Here is a 27,698-nt window from a genome sequence, read left to right on the forward strand (position 1 = left end):
CATCCTGTCAGTTCAGCATTCACTTTATTTAGTTTATTTTATATTTTAGGTCGTGTTTACAGTTTGAAACATGAGCAAAGTTTTGCACAAATGTTTGTGCAGTTTATGAAAAGGAAGTATTTAAATGGCACATCTACAACTGTGTTAACACCTGACTGACATGGTTTAAAGTCACATAACCTATGGACACATAACCTATGGCGGTGGTGGCATAGCTAGTGATGTGGCGTTTGAAGCGAGGCCTCGGAGCATGTGTCGAGCAAAAAGGGGCGAGCCAGATGAAGCGTTGGTTCGAGGCTTGTATCGTTTCCATAAAAATCACGTGACTGATGACAAACGAGGCCTCGGATTCAGTGTACACGTCACTGATTCATTTTGAGCGTCACTATCGCATAAAAAGGGTTTGAACCTTGCGGCACTTGTATCAGAGTTAGTGGTTAAGTTCAGTTATTATATCAGTCATATCATCTATTATTATTATTATACTGCATTAGAATATATCGTAATTAGGTTAGAATAGTGTTAGAATAGTTATATAGGATATGAACCCTCGTTTTTCGCGGGGGTTACGTTCCAAAAAGAACCCGTGATAGGCGAAATCCGTGAAGTAGTAACCTTTTTTTTTTTTTTACAAATAACTACTGTAGGCCTACTGTAAAATAATAATTTGAATCAATACGAACTGAAGGCTTCAAATTGCGGAGATCAGCACCGCGACCCGAGTCATTGGATTAGAACGGGAGAAAATGAAAAATGATTATGAAAAAGAAATTCAAAGTAGGCTACAGTAGGACAAATAGTGACTCGCGTGTATTTCATTGCTCTTCTGATTGAGCCGCTGCATCCTGACTCAGCGTTTTTTTTTTCTTCTAAAGCCCGCGGTGCAGTGTGTGTTTTTTCGAGAGAAGAACATAGTTATCGGTAGTTGTTGTCGCTCTTTTTTCTTCTGGGCATATTAAACCGCAACGTTATTGACACACATTTTTTAAAATAAAAACCAATAACTTATGTTTGTCTTGTTGCCCATACTGCCCGGTTGCAGTTTATTCCTGACTCCCGGTCCCATAAGCACTTTCATACTCCCGGTCCCATAAGCACTGTAGTCAGTGTACATCATTGATATATTTCATTTGAGTGATCAACACCATAGCACTCAATAATACTTCCATATATGCAGTTTTCACACATTTATTTTCATTGAGACACAGTGACAACAATTGTTTATTTTATATTGCAGGATGCTCTAACTCAGGGTTAATTTAGTCTGTCATCTATTCCTTTTGCACAGCAGGTGTCACTAGAGAGACCGTTTCAATGAGGCTTCGGGTAATGAACCTTTTGGCGAACCTTTGGGCTGGAAAGCCTCATTGGTTCACAAAGCCTCATTTTGCCATCACTAGGCATAGCTGTTAAGACGCATGCCTTTCAGACCTAGTACCCTGGTGAGCATGGGTTCAAATCCCAGCTGCCACCGTTGTGTCCTTGAGCAAGGCACTTAACCCGAAGTTGCTCCAGGGAGATTGTCCCTGAACTAATGGATAGTTGACAGTTGTAAGTTGCTTTGGATAAAAGCGTCTGCTAAATGTAAATGGACACAATTACTCTCTACAGTGAGACCAATGAGCACATGTTGGGTTCTGAATCAAATATCATGCAGTGCAGAGATGCTCTTCATGCACAAACTGAAGTGGAAAATTGGAAAAATGTCAAGCAAAGAGCCCCAAAAGATGCCTCAATCTTCAAAATTATGCAATAAATCATATTCTGTTGTTACTTTTTGGTTAATAAATTAAGCAAAATCTAGACAAGATTTGTGTTAGAAATTGTGATTTTTAAAGAAATAATAATTCTTCATGATTTTTTGATGAGGCAAACAAAGCATATTTATGCCTATTAGTCCTCACAGTCGGGGTTCCCTGTAGCTGTGTAGAATCTGGTCTATCAACAATATATTTTACATATCAAATTCGTTTTTTTTTTGTATGCATAACATATCTTACAGATATACAATTATATAATGCAGATATCAGCAGAGAATATCATTTTTATGACACAGCACTGTGCAAACGTCTTTAGCCACATTTCTTTTCTGTATATTTTTGCTTCCAAGCAGCCAAACTCTTCAAATAGTCTTGAGCTAAAGTCATCCAGAAGAGAGTCAAATAAAACACTGGAGATACTATGTATACTTTATATAAGAGGAAAGTGTTTGAACGTTTCCCTTTTTAAAAACGCTTCAGTTGTTTTTCGAGGGTAGGAACCGTTTGTTTGCTGCGGTGTGTTGCATGGGGAAACAAAATAAAAGTGGGACTGACTAGCATGCGGCTAACTGTTGCCGTTTTTTGGGCGAGATTATATCGTCTCAGCAGGAGAAACAGTGGTGCTACTGTGAGGCCAAATTGAGACAAATGGAGGATCATAGCAGCCGAAGAAAAAGCGAGGGAGCGTGAAACGAAACGAAACTAAACCGAGAAAAACGGTAAAAAAAAAAAAAAAAAAAAAAAAAAAAAAACAAGGCTAAAGATCGATGTGGCCCATGTTTCCCAGCTGGAAATCACCGCTGATGGACGAATGGTGCTAAAGTTAGCTTCCGATTTGGCTTGTTGAGTAAATTTCACTGCTATTTATTTTTCTTATTGTCATATAATTAACTTTAGACCAGGCCCGGTTTAACTTAGCTTAGTTTACCTCTGTTCAGTGATTGTGTTGTATGTCATTTACTCCGGTGTAGTAACATCCAGTAACAGTTACACTTGTTATCCAGCCGATTTTCCAGGTTGGTACGTGTCCATGTTCAATATGATTCTTGTTGTTCAAATCAAATTTATTTGTAGCACATTTCATGTACAAACAATTCAAAGTGTTTCACATAAAATAAAAGCATTGCAGCAGGGAGTGGAGGAAGCATTAAAAATACATAAAAGAATATAAAGAGAAACAAATAAAATCATTTAAATGAATTTAAAAACAAGCAACAGTCCAGATAAATTCAAAGATATCGTGCAGATTTCATGCATAGACACATGAGAACAGAAATGTTTTTAACCTGGATTTAAAAATGTCTCCATTTGGTGAAAGTTTAATCTCCACTGGCAGTTTGTTCCACTTGTTTGCAGCATAACAGCTAAATGCTGCTTCTCCATGTTTAGTCTGGACTCTGGACTGGACCAGCTGACCTGAGTCCTTGGATCTAAGAGCTCTGCTGGCTTTATATTCTCTGAACACATCACAGATGTAAACCATCAGCAAGATATTTACCGACGCTGACCCTCTTCTCTTTGCTACCAAACAGAATGATCTCAGTTTTTTTTTCATTTAATTGTAGAAAATTCTCTCTCATCCAGGTGTTTACTTCCTCCAGACACTGACACAGTACGTCTGCTCGGCTGCAGTCTGTTGTTGAGCTATTCTTGATTTATTGTGTTGTTTGTCCAGACGAGCCAACCCTCCCAGCACTGAGAAGTGTATTTTACCTTTGAAATATCCTAGTTTATTTACAAATGATTTTACTTCTCTCTGTCTCTCCCTCATATATATATATATATATATGTTATTATTGTTATTACTGTTATTGTGTAGATGTGATTAAATGTTCCCCAAAAGTTATAAGTTGTATGAATAACTGATTGAATGTTTGACATTAATCTAATTACAGTTGCAGACAGCTGTACAAGAGCAGAGGATACAGCACAACCTAAGATCCGACGAAGATGGCAGATGCATCCCTGAGTAACGAACAAGGATTGTGAAAGGAAAAACCACAAGTGCAGCAGGGATGCCTCGAAGGTGGAGTCTCCAACCAGATGACCCCAGAGGACCCAGCTTGGTGCCCCCCGTACCTGCAGCATCCACATCAGAACTGGAGCAGACACAAGACAGCAGAGATCTCAGTAAGTTACACTCTAACTTTTACTATAAGGCAGTTTGATTGTGATTTAAAAACCCTAATAATGTTTTTTTTTTGTAAATAACAAGAGTATTCGTAGAAGTTGTTCCTCACAGGACTGTTTGTTAGAAAACAGCTGAATGTTGTTTCTTTTTCATGATGACAGAAGACTAGCTTTGCTCCGGCTGAAGCACAGCCAGGCAGTAGCTGCTTTCACATCACCTCTAGTAGTGCTGTTGTTGGAGGTATGATTACAAATCACCTGGTAACAGTTTGATGCATCTTAAAGGGATAGTTCGCCTCTTTTGACATGAAGCTGTATGACATCCCATATCAGCAACATCATTTATGAACATCTTCTTACCCCCTGCTGCGTCCTGTGAGCAGAGTTCCAGCCTCGTTTTGGTGTTGATGAAGGTAGTCCGGCTAGTTGCTGGGGTTTAAAAAACAAAGCATTGGGGCGGTCGGTGGCGCAGTGGGTTGAGCGGCCGCCCCATGTACAGAGGCTATAGTCCTCGATGCAGCGGGCCCCGGTTCAACTCCCGCACCGGGCGGCCCTTTGCTGCGTGTCTTCCCCGTCTCTCTGCCCCCTGCTTCCTGTCTCTCACACTGTCCTATCATTAAAGGCATAAAAAGCCCAAAAAAATACTTTAAAAAAAACAAAGCGTTTTGCTTCTCAAAACAATATGCGTTCAAAAGAGTAATACATTTGCATCACAAAAGCAGTGATACGAAGGGAGAGAAAATAGGGCCAAGCGATTGTGAGGTCTGACTTTTTCCTGGAGAACGATTTTGTGATGCAAATGTATTACTCTGTTGAACGCATATTGTTTTGAGAAGCAAAACGCTTTATTTTTTAAACCCCAGCCAACTAGGGACTACTTTCATCAACACCAAAACGAGGCTGGAACTCGGCTCACAGGACGCAGCAGGGGGTAAGAAGATGTTCATAAATGATGTTGCTGATATGGGATGTCATACAGCTTCATGTCAAAAGAGGCAAACCATCCCTTTAATGTCTTGTGTTGTCATATTTCTATGAAAAAACACATGGCTACATTTTCTCTGATGAATAGTGGTTAGATTAGTCCAAGTTAGTTTCTTATTTCGTGCTTTCAAACGTCAGACAGCTGTGAATTGTGCATATTTTCACAGAATCTCCCAAATGTGACACATATAATTATATAATAAGATGTGTCAGTCCACATAACTTGATGTATCATGTAATAAATTTCAATCAAAACAAGCAGCGGTGCAGGACACATTCCTACTTCTGGATATATGTATATTCAATTCGATACAATTCATTTTTATTTATATAGCGCCAAATACAACAAATGTCATCTCAAGGCACTTAAATAATAAAGTCCAATTCAAGCCAATTGGAATTTAATTAATTGTAATCATAATTATTTATAAAATAATCCAATTCATTCATATAGAGCCAATTCAAAAACAATTTCCTATATATGACATCTATACACACCTGTGTTTCATACATTCAGAGTTCTACTAAATGCCTGGCACATGCATATTTTCCACACCAGAATTTAGAGACAGACTGCATATGGCCTGGCTCTTGTTTGTGTGGTGAATATGAAGGCTATTCCCATCTATAAGAAGGGGGACTGAGTCACTGTACTACTCAGCCTCCCCAGGAGAGTTTACTACAGGTTGTTTTCAACTACAGAAAATGAGAAATTATTTTCTTTATGGGCTTAAAATAGATGATTTATATTTACGGAGGTAGGGAGACCACCATGTTGTACTGGCTGAGGGGGTCTTGGGAGTTTGGCCACCCAGTCTACATGTGATTTGTGGACTCACTGGCTTTTGCGGACGGTTCCTGTAAAGCAAAGAGAGTCCACATTCTTTGCACAAAGTTGATGTTAAACTCCATCACAGCTGCCCCTTGTCAACGATCCCGTTTGTGATTTTCATGGACAATATTTCTCAAGGTGTATTTGGGGAGAGGAGGGAACCTGAGGGTTGCAGCTCTGCTTTCTGCAGATGATGTGGTTGTTTCTGTTGGCTTCTTTAGGCCAGGACCTGCAGTTCACAGCTGTGAAGCAGCCGGGATGAGGGGCAGCCCTTCCAAATCTAAAGCCACGGTTCCCAGCGAGTATTTGAATCTCTGCTTCAAGCAGAACAGTTCTCAGTGATAGCAGGTCGGAGTCAGAGATGGACAGACAGATCGGGGCTCCGTCAGCAGTAATGAGGGCGCTGCTCCGGTCCGTTGTGGTGAAGAGGGAGCTGAGCCGGAAGGAGAAGCTTTCAGGTTACTGCTCCATCTTTGCTCCAACCCTCAGATCTGGGTAGTGACCCAAAGAATGAGGTCGTGGATACGAGCGGCTGAAATGAGTTTCCTTCGGGGGGGGGGCTCAGCCTCAGAGATAGGGGGAGGAGCTCCACCATCATCAGTGGGTACTCAGAATAGAGCTGCTGCTCCTCCTGGGGAGGAGGCCCCGGGGCAGAACCAGAACACGCCAGAGGGAGTATATATCCCATCTGATCTGGGAACATCTCGGGATCCCCCAGGGGGAGCTGGAGAGTGTCGTTGGGGAGAGGGATGTCTGGGTTTCTGTAGTGGACCTGTTGCCTCTATGACCCGACCTGGATAGGCGCAATAGATGGATGAAATCACTACAGTTCTGAGCTAGGCTTAAAGGAGTAGTCTGCTGTTTAAGTGGCAACTTAAAATTGTGTTCATATTACTGACCCAGAAAATTACTTACCTGTAGCTGCGTTGTGTCGTTGTCTGTTTATTTATTTATTTATTTTTTTTTAAAGAAAAGAAATTAATCAAAATTAATACAGGATTATTATTATTTTTTTTATTTTTTTTAAATCAGTGCATTATTAATTTATCCCACTTTCAACAATAAATTAATAATGCACTTATTTAATATAATAATAATAATAATAATAATAATAAATAAAAAATCCTGTATTAATTTTGATTTCTTTTCTTTTTTTTGAATCCAGCTGCCAAGTTGACCTTTTAATATTTTCAATACTATTAAAAATACCTGAGGATCAGGGTTGATACTGGCTTCCAGTCAGTCACAGAATAGGTTTTTATATTTTAAAAGCCTGCTGATGGTTTACACCTGCGATCTGTTCAGAGAATATAAAGCCAGCAGAGCTCTTAGATCCAAGGACTCAGGTCAGCTGGTCCAGTCCAGAGTCCAGACTAAACATGGAGAAGCAGCATTTAGCTGTTATGCTGCAAACAAGTGGAACAAACTGCCAGTGGAGATTAAACTTTCACCAAATGGAGACATTTTTAAATCCAGGTTAAAAACATTTCTGTTCTCATGTGTCTATGCATGAAATCTGCACGATATCTTTGAACTTATCTGGACTGTTGCTTGTTTTTAAATTCATTTAAATGATTTTATTTGTTTCTCTTTATATTCTTTTATGTATTTTTAATGCTTCTTCCACTCCCTGCTGCAATGCTTTTATTTTATGTAAAGCACTTTGAGCTGTTTGACATGAAATGTGCTACAAATAAATTTGATTTGATTTGATATGATATAAACTCACAGTTGTCCTTTATACATGTGTGTTTCAGTGTTACCTGCAGATGTTCAGCAGCTGTTGGTGGTTAAAGAAGAGGTTCCCTGGAGCTCCAGTGTGGACCAGCAGGACCCAGAACCGCCCCTCGTGAAGAAGGAAGAGGAGGATCTCTGCAGCAGTCAGGAGGGAGAGCAGCTTCATGGGCAAGAAGAGGCCGATATCACCAGGTTCTCATTCACTGCTGTCACTGTTAAGACTGAAGATGAAGAAGAGAAACCGTCCTTACATCTTCATCAAGTCAAAACTGAGGACATCAGAGAGACAGAACCTCCAACCAGGAGCTCAGCTGAACAGATGAAAACTGATGGAGAGGACTGTGGCAGAGCAGAACCAGCCAGAAACTCAGATCCAAGTAATCATTTAGAACCAAATACTGATGAAAAGGATTCAGACTCTTCTGAGACTGAAGTCAGTGATGATGATTATTGGCAAAAATCTTCAGATTCTAAATGTGAAACAGAATACAATAACAAACAATGGAACCAGACCGTGGTACCTGAGCCAGGTGTAAATCAACATTTGATTTGTGACACTATCAAAAAGCATTTCAGCTGCTCTGACTGTCGTAAACGGTTTGTTTACAGGCACTCCCTTAAGAAACACATGAGAGTCCACACAGGAGAAAAATCATTTGGCTGTGAAGTGTGTGGGAAAGAATTTGAGTTTAAGTCACATTTTAAGAACCACATCAGGGTCCACACGGGGGAGAAACCTTTTGTGTGTGATGTGTGTGATAGAAAATACAAGCACAAGTCACATCTTACAGAACACACAAGAGTCCACACAGGACAAAAGCCATTTTGTTGTGATGTTTGTGGTAAAGGATTTAATAACAAGTCACATTTTAAGAAACATGTAAGAGTTCATACAGGTGAGAAATCTTTTGCTTGTGATGATTGTGGTAAGCGATTTAACCAAAGCTCACTTCTCAAGACACACATGAAAGTTCACACTGAAGAGAAAACGTTTGGTTGTGATGTTTGTCGTAAAAGGTTCAGCGAGCAAGGAACTCTTTTAAGTCACATGAGAGGCCACACTGGAGAAAAACCTTATGCTTGTGAAGAGTGTGGAAAAGGGTTTGACTATAAGTCACTTTTTAACAGCCACATAAGAGTCCACACAGGAGAAAAACCTTTTGGTTGTGATGTTTGCAGTAAGACTTTTAAGCACAAATCGCATCTTAATGGACACATGAGAGTCCACTCAGGGGAAAAGCCATTTGGCTGTGAGGTTTGTGGTAAACGATTTAGTCATAAGTCACATTTCAAGAGCCACATTAGAGTCCACACAGGGGAGAAACCTTTTGGCTGTGATATCTGTAGTAAAACATTTACACATAAGTCAATCCTTAAGACGCACATGAGAGTTCACACAGGTGAAAAACCGTTTGGCTGTGATGTTTGTGGTAAAAGATTTAGCGAGCGAGGAACTCTATCAAGCCACATGAGACTCCACACTGGAGAGAAACCTTTTGCCTGCGATTACTGTGAAAAAAGATTTAATAGAAAGACACATCTGAAGGGACATATGAGAGTCCACACAGGGGAGAAACCTTTTAGTTGTGGTGATTGTGGGAAAAGATTTAACCAAAATACAAACCTTAAAAGACATTTAAATCGAAGCAGTAAATTGATGAAAACCTGCACGACTGCTGCCGGTTTCTGAACATTTTGCTTAATTTCAATCAACTTTCAAACCAGTAGATCAAGTGAGATTAAATGGTATTCTCACCCCTCCCAGGCATGTTTTTCCACTCAGTAGATAAGTGTGTTTTAGCCAATGACTGTGAGGACTATAAAAACATAGCAATATGTTCAAACTACTGCCACACACTTTGATATAAAATCTGCCAATGAAGCAACCTCCCACAGGGTTTGTGTGGAGGTCTGGATTTGTTCATCTTTTGTTTTTACCAGGTGGAAAAAACTGATAGCTCAAGCTAATTTTAAATTACAGTGGCAACTGTGTCAAATGATGTGAGGTTCCTATTGTTATACTTATTCAAACATGTACAACTAAACCAGAAACCACGGGTATTTAAAAAAAAAAAAAAGAAGAGTGCTGTAACTGTAAGATGATACTATGATTAAATTCTATTTCTATTTAAAAACTGACAGTTTGTAGGCAATATATTTAAAGAGGCAATACAAGGACCAGAAGAAGAACTGCTTGGTGAACAGCTACCCTGGTGTTTAAAGAGCAACTTATTTCTAGGTATGATAAGGGTCGATATTGGGTTACACGCTGGTGTGGTAGTTAGCACCGTCTCCTCACAGCAAGAGGGGTCCAGGTTCGATTCCCGGGCTGGGGCCTTTCTGTGTGGAGTTTGCGTGTTCTCCCCGTGTATGTGTGGGTTCTCTCCGGGTACTCCTGCTTCCTCCCACCGCCCATAAACATGCATTTTAGGGAAGGAAAACTTCAGAGAAACAAACTAGGGTAGGGGATGCTCTTCAACCTTGGCTGGCAAGTCCAAAACCAACGCCGAAGAAGGATGTACTGGGCCCCTAGCGCGTGATGGCAGTACAACGCAACTACGTCATGGAGACAACAACGACAACAGGGCCGACAATTTTGTTTCCTTGGTGTCATGAAAGCTACTCTGCATATTTATCTCATTGTATAAGTTAATTTTTAGTGACCATTGCTTATTTTATTATTATCCCTGCTTGTCTAATTATAGTCACTTCTAGCTCTACAAAGACCAACACAGTGATGCCTGAATGCCAACCTGGAGGCTTTAAAAGTTTATAAGCCACTGGGTGACAGTCAGGTGGTGACTTCCATTTCTTATGTCCAGTTTCTGATCATAGCTAGAAAGACGGTCTTAGTGTTTTCAACAGTTGGCTGTAAAGCTACTCTTCTGTGGGTTGGGAGCATGCAGACCAGCCTTCTTTCCCCTCACAAATTTCAGCGTCCATGCTGTTGTTGCCAGCTTACCTTTTATTCTTCCTTGAAGTCCTTTTATGTTTATGCATTTAGCAGATGCTTTTATCCAAAGCAACTTACAAATGAAAAATATAACATTATAGTTAAGAAGAGCCACTTTTACGACAACATACTAAGTCCGCTTTTGCAAATATGCATTTCTACATATAAAACATCCCACAGAAAAAGAAACAACACGGCCAATACATGTTCAATTAAGACCACATTTACCTTAATACTGGGATGAGTGGAAGCTGGCGTGCATGTCCTCGACTTTCTTCATGTTGTATTTGTAGTTTGTTGTTGTAATCATAGTGAGACATTCAGGATGAGCATGGTTTTTGTGCTGGTTTTTGCCCTTTTTTAATTAAAAACCGATCCATGGTGCCTGCATCTCGCGCTGGCTAAAGGAGCTAGCATGCACTGCGGTCAAGTGTGACGGTGGTTTAAGCGGGCTGCGTTGCCAGGTTTAACAGAGCCCCCTTTAGGAAACACCATTAAGCCTTAATTATTACTTAATAAAAATACTTAATACTGTTCAGTATTCGCTGTGTGTTATTTGAAAAAAATTATTGTTATTGTTACCATATTGTTATAAGCTACTATGCGAGTGCGAGCCGCCAATTAGAGCTTGAGGAGCCGCATGTGGCTCGCGAGCCGCGCAATGAGTATCTCTGGTGTAGAGATAGAGGGAAGTACAGAAAGAGAAAGTGCAGTAGAGGGGGTAGTGAAGTACAGGGTAAGTGCTAGGATAGGTGATGCTCTCTGAAGAGTTGGGTCTTCAAGAGTTTCTTGAAGATATTCAGGGACGCCCCTGTTCTGGTAGCCCTCAGTAGGTCATTTCACCGTCGTGGAACGACACATGAAAAGTCTGGATTGTCTTAAGCGTGGTGTCGGTACTGCTAGACGACAATCCTGTGACGACGAGTGACCGAGTTGTGACGTAAGCCTTTGCAAGAGCAGTCAAGTAGATGGGAGTCGTTCCATTAAGCACTCTGTAGGCTAACATCAGTGACTTTTGACATTGAGTATGTCCCTTTTATGTTTATCTGTCTGTTTGTGCTCCATCATAACAGCTTGTTGGATATTCAGGTGCATTTTCCTGTTAAACACACACTTTATTCATCAATAAATATGAAATAATTCACAATTGACGGAGGCAATCAACCACTCTTTCATTACTCTGATACTTGATTCAACGGATATTTAGATAAGATGATAAGAGTAACGAATATATTTTATACCAAAGTAAATATTTTCCAACACAACTTTGAACATGAAAGGTTTACACAGGAAAATAAAGTGGAAAAGTACTTAAATAAAGCTAATCGTCTCACCAGAAACATAAGAAGCAAACTTACCTTTTATAGACATTAATTACATTATGAATCCATAATTATCATCTATACAAACATCTGAATCCAGCGTCAATCAAACCCTTAAACTTATGTTGTGGAAACATCTTTTTTATTGAACAAAATTACTTCAAGAAACTAGTTGTTGCAACACGGATGTTATCTGTATCACGCAAAACTGACACAATGTGAGATATGGAGGAAACATACATTCAGTAATATATTAAATGTAGCCTGTAACAGACAGTCTTTACCGGTGTTGGAAAGTTGAACTTTCTTTTCTTTAAACTGTCTTTAAAGCATCTGATAAGAAATTAGAGCTCCTAATACATCATGCTGATGCTTATAGTTACACCCAAGCCTAAGGCACCCAATCTGTCTGATTTAAGGCTCGTGTATACTTCGCAGCAGTGTGTCTTTCTGTGAGGAGTTTACATCTTCTCCCTGTGCCTGGGGGACTTTCTCCCACCATCCAAAAAATAAAGAAAAGCATGTTAATTGGTTCTTAATTGACTCAAACAGTGACTGTGTATAGAAAATGGTTAGATGGATAGACCTGCAACCTATCTAATAGAAAGTGGAACTGGGTGTGTAATGTGGCTGTTCTAATCAAACATTTAGCATTTTTGGCATTGCTTACAGGTCATGGTAACTTCTCCCATATCCTACACTTGATGTGTTTAAAAGAACATTATAATAACGTGACTTCCTGTCATCTGACAGGGGCAACATATTTTTTTTATGTCATATCCAGAGGGCTAAGCCCCCCCCTGTCATTGAATCCTAGAGACGACCCTCGCTATAAGTGACCATGAGTTGACGGATTAAAATTTGTTCGCAAATATTCTTTGGCCTAAATGTTGTTTCTTTTTTCTTTTAAAGCTATATTTTACAAAGGTAAATAGTTTGGTAAAAATCGTGATCCAAACCATGGTCACGATTTAACTGTTGAAAAATCCTGATATCATAGTTTTGCCATCTAACTCACTCCTAGCTTACGCTTTACTGTTTTTACAAACGGATGGAACCAAAGCCCATTAGAATCTAACTAAGTGCATACAGGGCTTAATTCGATCTGAGCGTGTTTGTCCAGATTTTAGAAGATTTTGTAAGATTTTGGTAATGACCAGAGACTCAGAATGAAGGAGCTCTTCCAAACATTTCAAACAACGTGTGGTTTATGTAAAATAGACGGTGGGGCCGAAAATATGGATCAGAAGATGTGTTTTCCTTTTGGAATTAATAGACTCAGTGGGCGGGAATCACATGACATCGATGACGGTAAACAACACAGACGCCTCTCAGCAATTTAACAGCTAAATAAACGACCCAAATATAAACTTAAAATACATTCACATTTTGATAATTAGTCATTATATTACTTACCACTACGGATAGAATCATGCAAGACACATCAAAGTTCACTTTTTAAAGAACAAAAAGGCCATAACGATCAAAACAAACACACTTATAGACTGAAAGTCTACACTTTTACGTAGAAACAGCAAATTTCAAGTTGAGCTGCCTTTAAAGACCATTTTTTACCACTATGTGTTGTTTTATTGCCGTTTTTGTTTGTATTTTGCTTGAAAAAGTGCTTAACAAATAGTGACTTATTGATGGATTTAATAATTGATGGACAAAATCTATTCTGTATGGACCTTCATGTGATTTTTGAGTGTACGTGGATGTCCAAATCCTTTGCCACAATCCTTACAAACAAAAAGTTTTTGTCCTGTGTGGACGCTCATGTGCCTCTTAAGAGTCGTCTTCTGTGGAAAACTTTTACCACATTCATCACAGATGAATGGTTTCTCTCCAGTGTGGCCTCTCCTGTGTCTCTCGAGGTTTGCCTTCTGGCGAAACGTCTTTCCACAATACTCACAGTTAAATGGTGTGACCCCTGTGTGGAGAATCATGTGTGTTTTAAGAGTGTGCCGGTGTTTAAATCTTTTACCACAATCCTCACAGCCAAATGGTTTGTCATGCGTGTGAACACTCATGTGATTTCTGATAGTTGACTGATGCTTGAATCTTTTACCGCAGACATCACATTGAAACGGCCTCTCACCTGTGTGGACACTCGTGTGTTTTTGAAGATTACACCTGAAATTAAATCTTTTACCACAAACATCACAATGAAAGGGTTTCTCTCCCGTGTGAACTCTCATGTGCTTTTTTAGATAACTCTGAAAACTAAATCTAGCACCACAAACATCACAATGGCATGGTTTTTCTCCCGTGTGGACTTTCATGTGTCTTTTGAGATACATCTTTTGGTTGAATCGGTTTCCACAAATGTCACAATCAAATGGTTTTTCTTCTGCGTGGATTCTAATGTGTACATTAAAATGTATCTTTTGTCTAAAACTCTTACCACATACATTACAACTGAATGGTTTCTCTCCTGTGTGAACACCCATGTGACGCTGGAGAACTGCTTGCTGTGAAAACCTCTTATTACAAACACGACAAACAAATGGTTTGTCTCCTGTGTGGATTCTGACATGTTTTTTAAGATTCCACGGACGATTAAAACTTTTGCCACACACATCACAATGAAATGCTTTCTCTCTTGTATGGACTCTTATGTGTCGGTCAAGATTGTGACGATGTCTAAATGTTTTTTCACAAATACTACAAGGAAAGGGTTTTTCTCCAGAGTGGACTCTCAAATGTATATTAAGATGTGTGTTTTGGTTAAATCTTCTTCCACAAACATCAGAACCAAATGGTTTATCTCCTGCGCAGACTCTCATCTGGGAATCAAAACTCTTTTTCACCAGCAAACATTTCTTATTACACTGCATGTGTCTCTGGAGTGACCGCTTATAGAGGAATTGTTTTCCACAGTCTGAGCAGCAGAAGGATTTTTTGGCAGCGTGGCATCCCACATCGCTCTTTTGTCCCGACTCGGCTGCTCTGCTCTCCATCCAATCACTGTCTTTAGCTTTAGATCCAGAATATAACAAAGGTTTCTGCCAGTCATCATCACTGACTTCAGTCTCAGAAGAGTCTGAATACTTTTCATCAATATTTGGTTCTGAATGACTATTTGGAACCGGGTTTCTGGTTGGTTCTGGTGTTCCACCTCCATCGGCTTCTCTTTTAATTTGTTTATCTAAGCTGTCGGATAGAGGCTCTACCTCTCTGTCCTCAGTTTTAATTTGACACCTTTGTGAGGACTGGGATTCCCCATCAGCATCATCTTCACTCTTCACAATAACAACAGTGAATGGGAACCTGGTGATATCAGTCTCTTTCTGTGCATTAAGCTTTTCTCCCTCCCGACTGCTCCACAGTTCCTCCTCTTCCTCCTTTATGTCGAGGAGCTCTGGGTCCTGGTCCAAACTGGAGCTCCAAGGAACCTCTTCTTTAATCACCACCACCTGCTGGACATCTGCAGTAAACATATATATATATATATATATATATATATATATATGGAAATTATTGACGGTTGGGGCTTTGTAACAATAGATTATTATTAACATCTACAGTGCTTGAAGGACACTGGATACACTTCAGTCTTCATCCTAACAGAAACTGTCCCAACTGAGAACATGACACCACGAGACTGCAGGAATAGCACAGAGAGGATTCTTACAGGAAGGACATCTTGCATATTTGCTGTGTAAAAGCTACATAAAGTGTTCATGTTCCAAAGTCGAAACTTTTTGTAAAAAACAGTAAAGAGTGAGTTTATATTAATACAACTGAATTCCCAGTAAAGCTGCTCTCCTTCACTTATATTTTTGTTTCTTTTGTCAAAAACTAGGACTGAAAATCAGCCCATTAATCAACTCGCTTAAAGCGTTTCCAGGCTGTCGCTCTGCTCTAATAAAATCCTGATTTTATAGCCACAGCCTCATCTGACAGAATCACCATTAAAGTACCTTAAAGACGGCGTCTGTGCAGTGAATTCAGCTGGACTTACATGTCATGTCAATGTTTTCTTTCACAGTTTTCGTCTGTAGCCTAGTTCACTAACTTCAAACCAGCTGATGTTAAAGGGTCACATATACATAAAAGAGTGCCGAGGATTTGCTTTGACACCGAATGGAATTCCGCTTCACATCAATGTTCAACTGGAATACTGAGAGTAGGGCTGCAACAATTTGTCGACGTTGTCGATAAAAATCAATAACAGAAATAGTCGACTATTGACGCCAGACATGTTTTTCCAACAGAGTGAGGCATCTCACTTAATTACAATCTCTGCCGACAATCGTACATGCACGATAACGTATTGCTGGGCGGTATACCAGTTCACACCGAATACCGGTTTATAATTTCGTTATGATATGAATTTTTAATATACCGCCATACCGGTGTATTTGATTACACAACGGGGGGAACGCTGCGTCACGCGACATTGTTTGAGACGGGACCCTTTTCAGTGTTGCGCTTCTAAACACGCATGTTTACTGTCTATGGGTGCCAGGTGGTAATAAGCACTTGCGTTACGCGAAGGTGAAGGTGGATAGGATAAACATGGAAAGTTCTGAAATCTAAGCTGCAGAACTAGTAGAACATGCTGACACAGAAGAACTTGTGCCAAAAAAAGGAGCCGTGTCTGTAGTTTGGAAGTTTTTTGGTTTAAAAAAATCTGACGTCGACCAAACAACCATTTTATGCAAGTGTTGTCGGACTACAGTTGTCGCTGAAGGTGGCAACACGAGCAATTTGCTCCATCACCTTAGCCGTAAGCATGTCTTAGAATATCAAGAATGCATGAAGCTAAGGTCAGCACCCGCCACATCAGCAGGTGACACGGGGAAAGCAAAAGAAAAGTCGAGCCAAATGTCACTTCAAGACGCGTTTGCTAGAGGGACATGCTGCATGCTGTTGTTCAGTTCACTTTGTTTTACTATTTATTTGAATGTGAATACCTCATATTGATGCAAAAATTTAATTATTGCAAGTTGCACTACTTTTTTGTATTGATTTTCATAAAAGATGTTTGAAATTTGCACAGTAAAAGTTCTGTATTTTGACTGCAATTGTGTTTGCATTCCGATTCCTCACTTCATTAGAATCATGAGTAGCACTTCTTTGTAAACAGCATCATTTTGTGGGGCGTTATTCTATGACGGTAAAATAGACCATCCTAAATTAATCTACTGCTGTAATTCTGTTCTCAATCTGTAGAAAATGCTGTGAACACCTAATTATGCATGAAAAAAAAATACCGTGATATACCGTGATATACCGTGAAACCGTGAAAAAATACCGTGACATGTATTTTTGGTCATACCGCCCAGCACTACGATAACGTACACAGAAATGGTGGCGTCCAACACATTAGCTACACTTACCAAAACATAAAGTTTGGGAGCATTTTATCATGGATACGGCCAAAAAAAAATGCTTACTTTCAAGGTTCGCAAAGCAGCCTCTCGGTTATGCACGAAGATTAAAAGAGAAAGCACGTCGGGCAGTCGAACGAAACGGAGTCTGACTCGCCTCGGTAAGATTCAAGTAACATTCAAGTCAATAAGTTTTGTTTTTGATGTAGATTGTACATTTTATAAGGGGTTTTTTTTCACTTTAAAAGAGGGCTTTAACGTTATGCCTGACTGTGCCTGACAAACGAATTTCACTTGATTGTAATTAATTATTTATTTGCCACATTTGCCTGTCCTTAAAAAAAATGGACAGAGGTTTATTTATTTATGGATTTATGTTTATACTGACCGAGCACTGTGCCTAATTGGTTTTAGATGGGACATTTTTATTTACTTTTTGTATGAATCAGCAGCAAAGTTAAATCAAAGATGCATTTTTCATTGAGGTACCCATCTTTCTTGTGTTTATTATCATTTGCCACATAATTAAAGCAACTTCATGCTAAATCTAAGAAAAAATTAATAATTATCCGATTAGTCGACTAATCGTTTCAACTAGTCGACTATTAAAATAGTCGTTAGTTGCAGCCCTAACTGAGAGAATACCACCTGCTATGATATACCTCAACATTACTGGGTTAAATGTCACATTCATACAGAGCACAGATCGTTTAGCTTGGCTAAAATTCAGATGCGGGTTTTATAAATGCCCAAATACTCCTGTTGATGATCATAAAAAGGAGGCGCCATTTGTGCCAAAAACATATTCACATGTGCACGTCTTCTGTCTCTGAACATTTATGTTTGTGTAAAGTTGAACAGAACTTCTACTGTGACAAAACTACATTTCATATATAGATTATTAACTTGACAAAACATTTATTGTATACTTACAATTATTACTGTAATTTTCTGAATGTCGTCCAGTTTGACTGTGACCTGACAGCGTCGTTATAGAGACGTCTTGTGTTTTTTTAATTTAATAATTTCTCATTCATTTATTCATATATTCATTTCTTATCCATGTATTTATCTCTGTATTATTTTCCTTTGTATATTCTCCCTATTTATAGCCCATAACATATCAATTCATTGCACATTTTTCAATTAAATCACTGTAAGTTTTTGTAATTCATAGATGTCATTTAATATCTGGATAATTTTCTGCTTTCTCTATTTTTCCCCAAGTGTAATTATTTTTTAATTAATCTGATTAAGACGTAAAATAACATATTTCATTGCATATGTCATATATTTATTGTTGCCTAAATATTTTTTTGATGCCACTTTTGTATCATATATGAGAATATTAATTAATTTATTGAGCCATTTATGCAAGTTTGTATATTTTTAGTTTTCATATCGATCCAGTTAAATGTGACATCAGGACGACACAACAGGATCACAATAATAAGGCCTTTCACTATAATAACTTGTCAAATTACTGTTGTTCCTGTCGTTTTGTTTTTTTAATGAGGACTTTTTCCAAGTAAGTTTGGCTACTGGGCAAGTAAAACAAACCATTTAAGTTCAATTCAAGCTTAATGCAAAGACCAGGCAGGTCTTCAACATCCTCACTTTTGTCAAAGCTCGTTTCTCAAACAGGAACCGGTCATTTATTATCACATTAAACATGTTAAAGTGCTGCACTGCCCACTCACCATTTATTTATGTCTTTTACAATCTCTAAACATGAATTGTTAACTACCGTTTTAACCTAAATAGAGTTTTTGTATTGGCGAACCAAGCCAGATATTAAGATTTTTAACTTAGTGATGATTCCAGCCGCGGCTACAACAAGCTAACAGTTAGCCGTTTTCTCCTCCAAAAAACATTAAATCTGGGATTATTCTCACCTGCTGTCCGGTTTATAACAACATCCTGCAGCTGATGAGCTCCGGAGGTTTTAGTCTCCGGTTTGTCTTGTAAAGTCCGACTGTCAGTGTTGTTCAGTTGAAGATAATCCACTTCGTTCATGGTCCCTTTTTCTCTTCTTTACCACAAACTCGTATGAGACAAACCGGTTCTGCACAATGCTGCCGCTTATATTTCTCTCAGACTGGATCTATTCATGTATGATAAGAGGAGGAAACGCACTGAGACAGGCCACAACACTGTCTGTAAATGCTTCGTTCATGTGTTTTCAACAGGCATCCCCACAGACACCTATCATTTATCTTCCTTCAGTGTGCGCTGCAGCAGTTTCATTGTGGTGCACTGCTGCCACCTTGTGGAGTTAGTTAGCTACTACAGCAGCCCAACAACTTATTATTTCAAAACCAAAAACTGCACTACATCTTTGTAAGTCGCACCAATGTTGAACTTGTTTTTTCTTGTAAATGCATTTTTAAAAAACTTTTTCTTATACATTTCTTAGATATATTCTTTTTCCTGTTATGTGTTTATATTTATTTTAAGGATTACAGGCACAAAACTACATGTCACTGCGCATTGTACAATGTATGTATGTTAAATCTGTCCCATATGGGAGTCAAACGACATATCCTGCTCAAAAATGCTTCCAACTTATTACAATGGAAACTCACACCGACATCTTCTGAAAATATTCAGGTGAGGAAGCACGTAAAAATGAAAAGTATCGGTCCTAACAGGATCCCCGCCCCATCATTAATGACCTCAGCATCGAGCTGACTCTTCCAGAACAGCAAGGAGATAAACCACTGCATTAAACTGCAAAAAAAGTTGATAAACTATGTGGAAAATATTCACTAATGGCATGAGAAGTAAAAAACAGAACAACTGTTGGTCTGAAGAGATTTTACTGCATCAGAAACAAACATCCAGTGTAACAGAAACAGAGATGCTCATTCTGCAGACGGCTGGTAGAAATGATTCAATTACATTATAACTACGTATAACAGTAGAATCACAATTATATATCCTGCTATATAAGTATTGCAACATCACATGATCAGTAGGGTCAAACTAACCTGTCCAAGGGGGTCTAAACCCAGCTCACGTTCACTTTTTATGGGCGGACAATCCAACACTTAAGATAGGAAACACAGTGAGAAAACCAGACCATAAGCACCAAAACCATTCAGAATTATTCATTCAGAACCTGCTGGTGCTTACAGTGGTGCTCAGAACCTAAAAAGAAGCATTTCTTGGAAGACTCGAAGACTACTTGGACTGCACTGTTAAGCAAAAAAAATCCAGAGATCTGGAAATGCATCTCACACTCCAGCTGCTTTTCATAAAAGCCTCAGAAATGTTCCTGATCAATCGCTCTCCAGCTTTCTGAAGGTCTTTCAAAGTTTTTATCTTTGGGACATTTTCTGCTTTTTCACTCATTTTCAGTCCTTGTAGCTGAGCATTTTCAGAGGTTTTTTCTTTGTTAAGCCACTTAACTCTGACCTATGAATCAGTCAGGCAGAAAAAAGGCTCCTAACTCAAGGGATGAACCAGTGTTGTGTCCACACAGAACAGACAACTTAGCAAAGAAGCCGTTTTAAACTGGATCTTTAGGCACTTTGTTCCCAGCAGCCTGTCACAGAGACACATCATTTGTTCCCATTTCTTTAGTTGCATGTGTGAAAAACAGCAAAGATAACACAGTGTGACAGACAGAAAACAGGATTTCTGCAGCAACAAGGTGATTCCCAAAGAGCTGTTAGCTGAAAACTTGGCATATCTCAGCATGGGGTGCAGTGTGTCCTTAAAACATTTGAGGAAACTGGACAAGTGGAGGACAAAAGAAGAAGTGTCAGGCCTAAAGAACTATCTCCAGCAGATGAACAGGATCTGAAAGTGATGTCCTTAAGAAAGAGGAAAACATCCAGCAAAGACCTGACACAGGAGCTGAGAGATGCATCTGGACCTTCAGCTGATCCATCTGCTGTTGGCCCAAGCCTCATCAGAAATGGGCTCCATGGAAGGGTGGCTGTCAAGAAGCCGTTCTTAAGGAAGGGAAACAGGGAGAAAAGGCTGAGCTGGGCCAAAGGACACAAGAAGTGGGCTGAAAATCAGTGGCAGCAGGTCTGATGGAGGGATGAATCCTCCCCAGAGCCCGGAGCTCAACATTACTGAAGCAGTGTGGGATCATGTTGGCAGAGAACGCAACAAAAGGCAGCCCACATCCAAAGAAGAGCTTTGGGATGTCCTTCAAGAAGCCTGGAGAACTATTCCTGAAGACTCCTTAAAGAAAGGACAGAAAGCTGTCTGAGAGGGTTCAGGCTGTGCTGATATTCACTTTAAAGCTGCTCAGAACTGAACCAACTCTGCTTTTAACCTCATAAACTGTGTTTACATTCATGTTTCAGTGAATTGCTGCAACTATTTCCTGTTTTACTGGAAGTGTTTGAAGAAATGAGGGACTAACCTGCATCTACACAGTTTTTTGGACCAGCTTCCTGTATTCCTGCCAACATATAAAACTAAAAACGAGCTCATGAACTGGACTCTCATGAGTGTAAAAAGACTTTATTGATGGTTACATCTTTTTCTCAGCCAAATTGTTTCTTGTGCAGGTGGGCACTCAGATGCTTTTTGAAACTGGACCCATACGTGAACCTTTTATCGCACAGGTCACAGTGAAACGGCGTCTTCCCGCTGTGAACTCTCGTGTGTTTCTTCAGGTCGCAGCTGTACTTGAAACTTTTCCCACACTCGTCACACTGGAACGGGGCCTCCTTTGTGTGAACGCTCATGTGTTTCTTGAGATCACTCGGATACTTAAAGTCTTTACCGCAGCTGTCACAGCGGTTGGGACTCTCCCCCGTGTGGACCCTCATGTGTTTTTTAAGAAGCACCTTTTCGTTAAACCTGTAGCCGCAAACATCACAACCGAAGGGGTTCTCCCCCGTGTGGAAGCTCATGTGCCTCTTCAGGTTTCCTTGTTGGGAAAACCTTTTACTACAGACTCCACAAACATACGGTTTCTCTCCTGTGTGGATTATTTGGTGTCTTCTGAGCTCACACTGATGCTTAAAACCTTTCGCACAAACATCACAATCAAAGGGTTTATCTCTTATCTGTGAATCCATGGAATCTGACAGAGGTTCCTGCCAATCAGCATCATCATCACTGTACTCAGTCTCAGAGGAGTCGGGCGCCTCCTCATCGGTATTAGGTCGTAAATGGGGGTTTGGGTCTGGGGTCCCGGCTGGTTCTGGTCCTCCACAGTCCTCTCCATCAGCTTCTGTCTTCATCAGTTCAGCTGAGCTGCTGGTTGGAGGTTCTGTCTCTCTGCTGTCTTCAGTTTTAACCTGAAGAAGCTGTGAAAACGGAGGTTTCTCATCATCATCTTCACTCTTCACAATAACAACAGTGAACGGGAACTTGGTGAAATCCGTCTCCTCCCGTCCATCAGGCTGCTCTCCCTCCTGACTGCTCCACGGTTCCTCCTCCTTTATGTGGACGGGTTCTGGGTCCTGCTGGTCCACACTGGAGCTCCAGGGAACCTCTTCTTTAATCACCACCACCCGCTGGACGTCTGCAGGTAACGCTGAAACACACATGGACACATTGAGGACTGTTAAGGCTTGATAATTGATGTGATGGTGATGTCACGATGAGAAACAGCATCATTCTTCTCCTCACATATAAAGCTCTTAATGCATACATCTGTGATCTGTTCAGAGAATATAAAGCCAGCAGAGCTCTTAGATCCAAGGACTCAGGTCAGCTGGTCCAGTCCAGAGTCCAGACTAAACATGGAGAAGCAGCATTTAGCTGTTATGCTGCAAACAAGTGGAACAAACTGCCAGTGGAGATTAAACTTTCACCAAATGGAGACATTTTTAAATCCAGGTTAAAAACATTTCTGTTCTCATGTGTCTATGCAGGAAATCTGCACGCTATCTTTGAACTTATCCAGATTGTTGCTTGTTTTTAAATTCATTTAAATGATTTTATTTGTTTCTCTTTATATTCTTTTATGTATTTTTAATGCTTCTTCCACTCCCTGCTGCAATGCTTTTATTTTATGTAAAGCACTTTGAACTGTTTGTACATGAAATGTGCTACAAATAAATTTGATTTGATTAAAGATCTCATAAAATATTTCCTAACAGAGCACTTTGCTCCCAAACTGCAGGTTTACTTGAGGTTCCCAGAGTTTCCAAACGTAGAATGGGAGGCAGAGCCTTCAGTTATCAGGCCCCTCTCTGTGGAATTAGCTGCCAGTAAATGTCCGGGAAGCAGACACCCTTTCCACTTAATAAAAACAATAAAACAGCATTAAATAGGATCAAAACAAGCAGAATACAATAAGAAACTAACCAACTGCGATGATAAAGAGATAATTATTAAGATGTGATGTAAACGACGCAATAACGTCAATCTGTAGACGATTATGTGTCAAGTATTAACACAACAGTCCAACTTCGTCTGAAGGAGCGGCTGTAATAAGCACTTAAAGCCAAACGAAGCCTTTTGTTGCGGTTGAACTACAAAACGACTCGTGTGCGCACTATAAAACGGCCCGGGTGCTAAACTGTGCCAGAAACGTTCCGCATTTTTTTCAAATCTGGAGAGGGGGTTGTAGCCGAAACCGTAGTCTGTCCTGGGACCATGGTCTCTGGCACGGACCAGTGGTCTCTACCACTAGGAGCGCTAAAAATAGTGGTCCTGCAGCTCCTCAGTGGTCTGTCCCGTTGTCCTTGTGGTGTGAATCAGTTAGCGAGTGGTCTGTGAAGCGTTTTTTTGTAATTTTGATACATCTTCTCCCTTTCCTGGTCATGGTGGCAGCACTGTTTGAAGAATAAATGTCAGCCATCACAATCTTTTGTCTATAAAATACAATCTTCTATTATTTATGCAGGTCCATGTGGTCAGGACCAGCTGGCCGTCTCTGGCACGGACCAGTGGAACTACCATTATGAGAAACGGGAGGTGTATTAAATATAGGCTACTAATATATTAATAATATATATATATATATATATATATATATATAAATAACTACTCCAAAGACCACACTGGTTACTGGTTTTAAAAGCCTGCTGATGGTTTACAATCTGTGATCTGTTCAGAGAATATAAAGCCAGCAGAGCTCTTAGATCCAAGGACTCAGGTCAGCTGGTCCAGTCCAGAGTCCAGACTAAACATGGAGAAGCAGCATTTAGCTGTTATGCTGCAAACAAGTGGAACAAACTGCCAGTGGAGATTAAACTTTCACCAAATGGAGACATTTTTAAATCCAGGTTAAAAACATTTCTGTTCTCATGTGTCTATGCATGAAATCTGCACGATATCTTTGAACTTATCTGGACTGTTGCTTGTTTTTAAATTCATTTAAATGATTTTATTTGTTTCTTTTTATATTCTTTTATGTATTTTTAATGCTTCGTCCACTCCCTGCTGCAATGCTTTTATTTTATGTAAAGCACTTTGAACTGTTTGTACATGAAATGTGCTATACAAATAAATTTGATTTGATTTAGATTTTTGATTTAGTTAAGACAACAGGCAGAAGACAAGGACCTCAAGACAAACCAGTGAGGAGCTGATTAGCATTAGGACCAGTGTCTCTAGCGCCCCTAGTGGCAGTAACCGGTCCATGCCAGAGACTATGGTCCCAGGACAGAACACGGTTTCGGCTACAACCCCTGCCTGCTGCAGTCTGTCAACTCAAGTTATTAAAAAATAGAAAATATAAATTACTAACCGAAACATGTTTTAGCGAGTGTGAAACAATTAAAACGAATAAAGGATACGCGGCTCCGTTTTTACTTCTTATATAAATGTTGTTTCGTCACAAGCTAACAGTTAGCCGCCATCTCCCGCAGAAACATTAAAGCTGTGAATATTCTAACCTGCCGTTTGGTTCATAACGACATCATGAGGGCGATGAACTCCGAAGCGTTTTATATCCAGCTCGTTTTCTAAAGTCTGACTTTCATTGTTGCTTTGTTGAGCAAAACCGCTCATGGTCACTTTTTCTCTTCTCCGAAACGAAACTCTTTTGAGACGAACCGGATCTGCACAGAACCGATCACTGCGGCTGTATTTCTGTCACACTGTACAGATCCATTTACACATTATACATACTTAACCGGATACACACTAAAACATAGCCACTGTTTTTGTTCATAAGTTGTTTATTTGCGTGCCTGCTGTATTTTTGATCAGGCATCTCTGCAGACACACTTCCTGTTGCCATCTACTGGAGTCCGCTACTTCCATAGACATATTTATTTATATTATTAATATACTATTAATGTAGGAGCTATTTGTAGAGTTAGTTTTTGTTTTTTGGTTCTAGTTGTAAATTTAATTTGCTAATTATGAGTAACTTTATTTGATTCATTTCAGTGCTTTATTTAGATTAGATTTTTCTTGCTAATATTCTTTGTTAGTTGTTTGTTATGAATATTTTGCTAATTGGGTCACACTGGGCACCTGGAGTACCAGCATGCACCGGGGTGGGCCAATGGTTTTTTACCAGGGAAAGGGAGAGAGCAGCAGGTTTTCTTTGTTCTTTTGTTTGTTTCATTGTTTTGGAAATAAATAATCAGAAAAACGCAAGAATTCATTTTTGGACATTCATCTTCTTTTGCCTGCGTTAAACCACATCCCCCATGGTGCATCAGTGGTCTTTTGATTTTGTTTGGTTTAAGTTTAATTATTTTTTTTATGGACAAATGGCCACTACAATCAATGTAGCATTTATTTCGACTGAGGACGGTGTTTATCCCCAACTACAATAATCACAACTCCCCGAATTTTTACACGTTTTTGCTTTGTTAAAAACTGCAGAGATTTAGTTATGATACAGGACGCTGTCACACATTAAAAATACGTGCTTTCATGCTGAAAGACTTTGTATTATGCTCTTTAACAAAGATATATGGTAGGCTATGGCATATTATTTATATGTATAGATGTATTCAAATTCAAATTCAAAAATACTTTATTTATCCCAGAGGGAAATTAAATGTTGATGTAACTCAATTAAATCAAGGAGTTATTATAGATGCTGATGGCTGTTCTAGAATGATTTATACATATGATAGACATGTATAAATTAATATATTTTATATTTTAATAAAGAATCAAGTTTGATTGTTCATTTGAAATTCTTCCTCTCTCACACGACTCTTCTGTAACACACACAAGCTCCCATATTTACTGTACCAGCTCAGTACACGTTTTTTTCCAAGTCCTAGAAAAGTAAGTGTTTTAATTCCAGATCATTCCAGTATCTTACACTAACCCGTTAGGCTTACAACTGGGGCTGGGGAGCTAAAACCATTAAAAAAAACTGTTTTGCACAGCTTCTTGCGTACGCTGGCACTCTGTAACTCCAGGGTAGTTAATTTTGTGATGTGGTGCAGCCTTACTTTGTGAAATACTCTTTACGGTTTCCCTTGCTCTCCGTTCTCGGGCCTTTGCATTTTGAATCTCCCGCTCTAGACTCTCCACTTGAGCCAGAGCGTCACTGAGTCTGGCCTTTAGATGAGTAGGAGAACTGGGCAAAGCATAGGAGTGGTCCTGGTAGAGAGAAGAATGAAAATATTTTCAGTGTTTATACCATACCACACACACGTAATATCACTGCCAGCACCATGAGTATGAGAAAGAGAGAAAGGGTGCGCGCGTGTTCACGTGTGTATTAATTATTTATAACATGTAAAAATCGACCGACAGGTTAAGCGGGTACAGAAAATGGATGGATGGATACTCACATCATGGGGCTGAGAAAGGTCCACTGAAAGGCTCCTTTTAGCTTTCCTTTTAGCTTTCCTTTTAGCATTCCTTAAAGCTTTCGTATCCATTGTCACTACAGGCTAAAATATAAGAAACACAATACTTAAAAACAACTTCATTAAAACACTTGAAAAGGTTTTTTAGTATCCCACAGTGTACTTTAACACACAAAACATCACTAATTCCTAAACATGCAGAAAGAACCAACGGTAAAAAAAAAAAGAAAAAAACGTGTTTAGCAAAGTGTGATGTTAACTTTTGTTTTACAGGTGGATCAGACACATTTCTATGAGCACGTGGAGTAAAAGTACACCTACTTTTTGGAGACGAAGTGGGGAGGTGAACACGGATGGGGTCGGACCATCTCTGAGCCTCACAATCTGACCCGTCCGGTCAAAATCATCAGGCTTAAAGTGCTCACTACAGAGCTTTGCCGACTTAGTGGCAACAAAACCCTCCCGTCTTATAGCTCCTTCCCATTGCCTCCTCAAGCCTGGATCATTGGGAAACCTTCAAGGTATGAAGAAGAAAACAAACAGCGAGAGACAATGAAAGAAGCACCAGGTCCTGCTGTAGCAACGTTACACGGAAGTAACGTTAGTTACGGTGACATTATCTCACATATGGTCAAATAACCAAAACTATTGTTCAATCTTACTTGTGAAAGGTAATCCCGCGCGATCTGGTATCAATACTGCGCCGGTTATTGCAACCGTGAGCTGAACAAAACACGGGCATAGCTGCCCGGTGCTAGCCGAGAGTGAGGAGACCCAACCAACATGGCGGCGACGCTGGATTACGTTCCAGCACGTCATGACGCGTTTACGTATATCGTGTCTATGGTTACCTCCCACAGATGTTTTTTTTTTTAACTAAAAGTTAACTATTTAATCAGACAAGAGTTTGATCTACCCACCTTTGACAGAGGGC

At 39.7% G+C, this 27,698-nt stretch overlaps 2 protein-coding genes and 1 pseudogene across 2 annotated transcripts; 1 reads left to right on the top strand and 2 right to left on the bottom strand.

Moving 5' to 3' along the window:
* Nucleotides 1-2,321: 2,321 nt before the first annotated feature.
* LOC142373590 (uncharacterized) lies at nucleotides 2,322-9,089 on the top strand (annotated as a pseudogene).
* A 2,795-nt stretch (nucleotides 9,090-11,884) lies between these two features.
* On the bottom strand, nucleotides 11,885-19,203 carry LOC142373581 (uncharacterized). The gene is made up of 2 exons (XM_075456901.1): nucleotides 18,953-19,203; nucleotides 11,885-15,148 (listed from the first exon to the last, which is right to left on the bottom strand). Exons 1-2 carry the CDS (start codon nucleotides 19,071-19,073, stop codon nucleotides 13,395-13,397), a joined length of 1,875 nt encoding a protein of 624 aa, XP_075313016.1. The 5' UTR covers nucleotides 19,074-19,203; the 3' UTR covers nucleotides 11,885-13,394.
* Nucleotides 19,204-20,851: 1,648 nt separating this feature from the next.
* On the bottom strand, nucleotides 20,852-27,550 carry LOC142373596 (uncharacterized). The gene is made up of 5 exons (XM_075456925.1): nucleotides 27,427-27,550; nucleotides 27,086-27,278; nucleotides 26,747-26,848; nucleotides 26,402-26,552; nucleotides 20,852-22,563 (listed from the first exon to the last, which is right to left on the bottom strand). Exons 1-5 carry the CDS (start codon nucleotides 27,504-27,506, stop codon nucleotides 21,563-21,565), a joined length of 1,527 nt encoding a protein of 508 aa, XP_075313040.1. The 5' UTR covers nucleotides 27,507-27,550; the 3' UTR covers nucleotides 20,852-21,562.
* Between the last annotated feature and the right edge of the window lie 148 nt (nucleotides 27,551-27,698).

This window comes from Odontesthes bonariensis, chromosome 23 (genome assembly GCF_027942865.1).
Source record: "Odontesthes bonariensis isolate fOdoBon6 chromosome 23, fOdoBon6.hap1, whole genome shotgun sequence".
Classification (NCBI taxonomy): Eukaryota; Metazoa; Chordata; class Actinopteri; order Atheriniformes; family Atherinopsidae; genus Odontesthes; species Odontesthes bonariensis.

What these genes read in the sequence shown, in the direction of transcription:
- LOC142373581 (XM_075456901.1), bottom strand. Translation starts at nt 19,073, where the DNA reads ATGAACGAAGTGGATTATCTTCAACTGAACAACACTGACAGTCGGACT. An exon ending in TGTTATAAACCGGACAGCAG is followed by an intron (nt 15,149 to 18,952) that starts GTGAGAATAATC and finishes TGTTTACTGCAG; the next exon opens with ATGTCCAGCAGGTGGTGGTG.
- LOC142373596 (XM_075456925.1), bottom strand. Translation starts at nt 27,506, where the DNA reads ATGCCCGTGTTTTGTTCAGCTCACGGTTGCAATAACCGGCGCAGTATT. An exon ending in CGCGGGATTACCTTTCACAA is followed by an intron (nt 27,279 to 27,426) that starts GTAAGATTGAAC and finishes CATACCTTGAAG; the next exon opens with GTTTCCCAATGATCCAGGCT. An exon ending in CCCCACTTCGTCTCCAAAAA is followed by an intron (nt 26,849 to 27,085) that starts GTAGGTGTACTT and finishes CTTATATTTTAG; the next exon opens with CCTGTAGTGACAATGGATAC.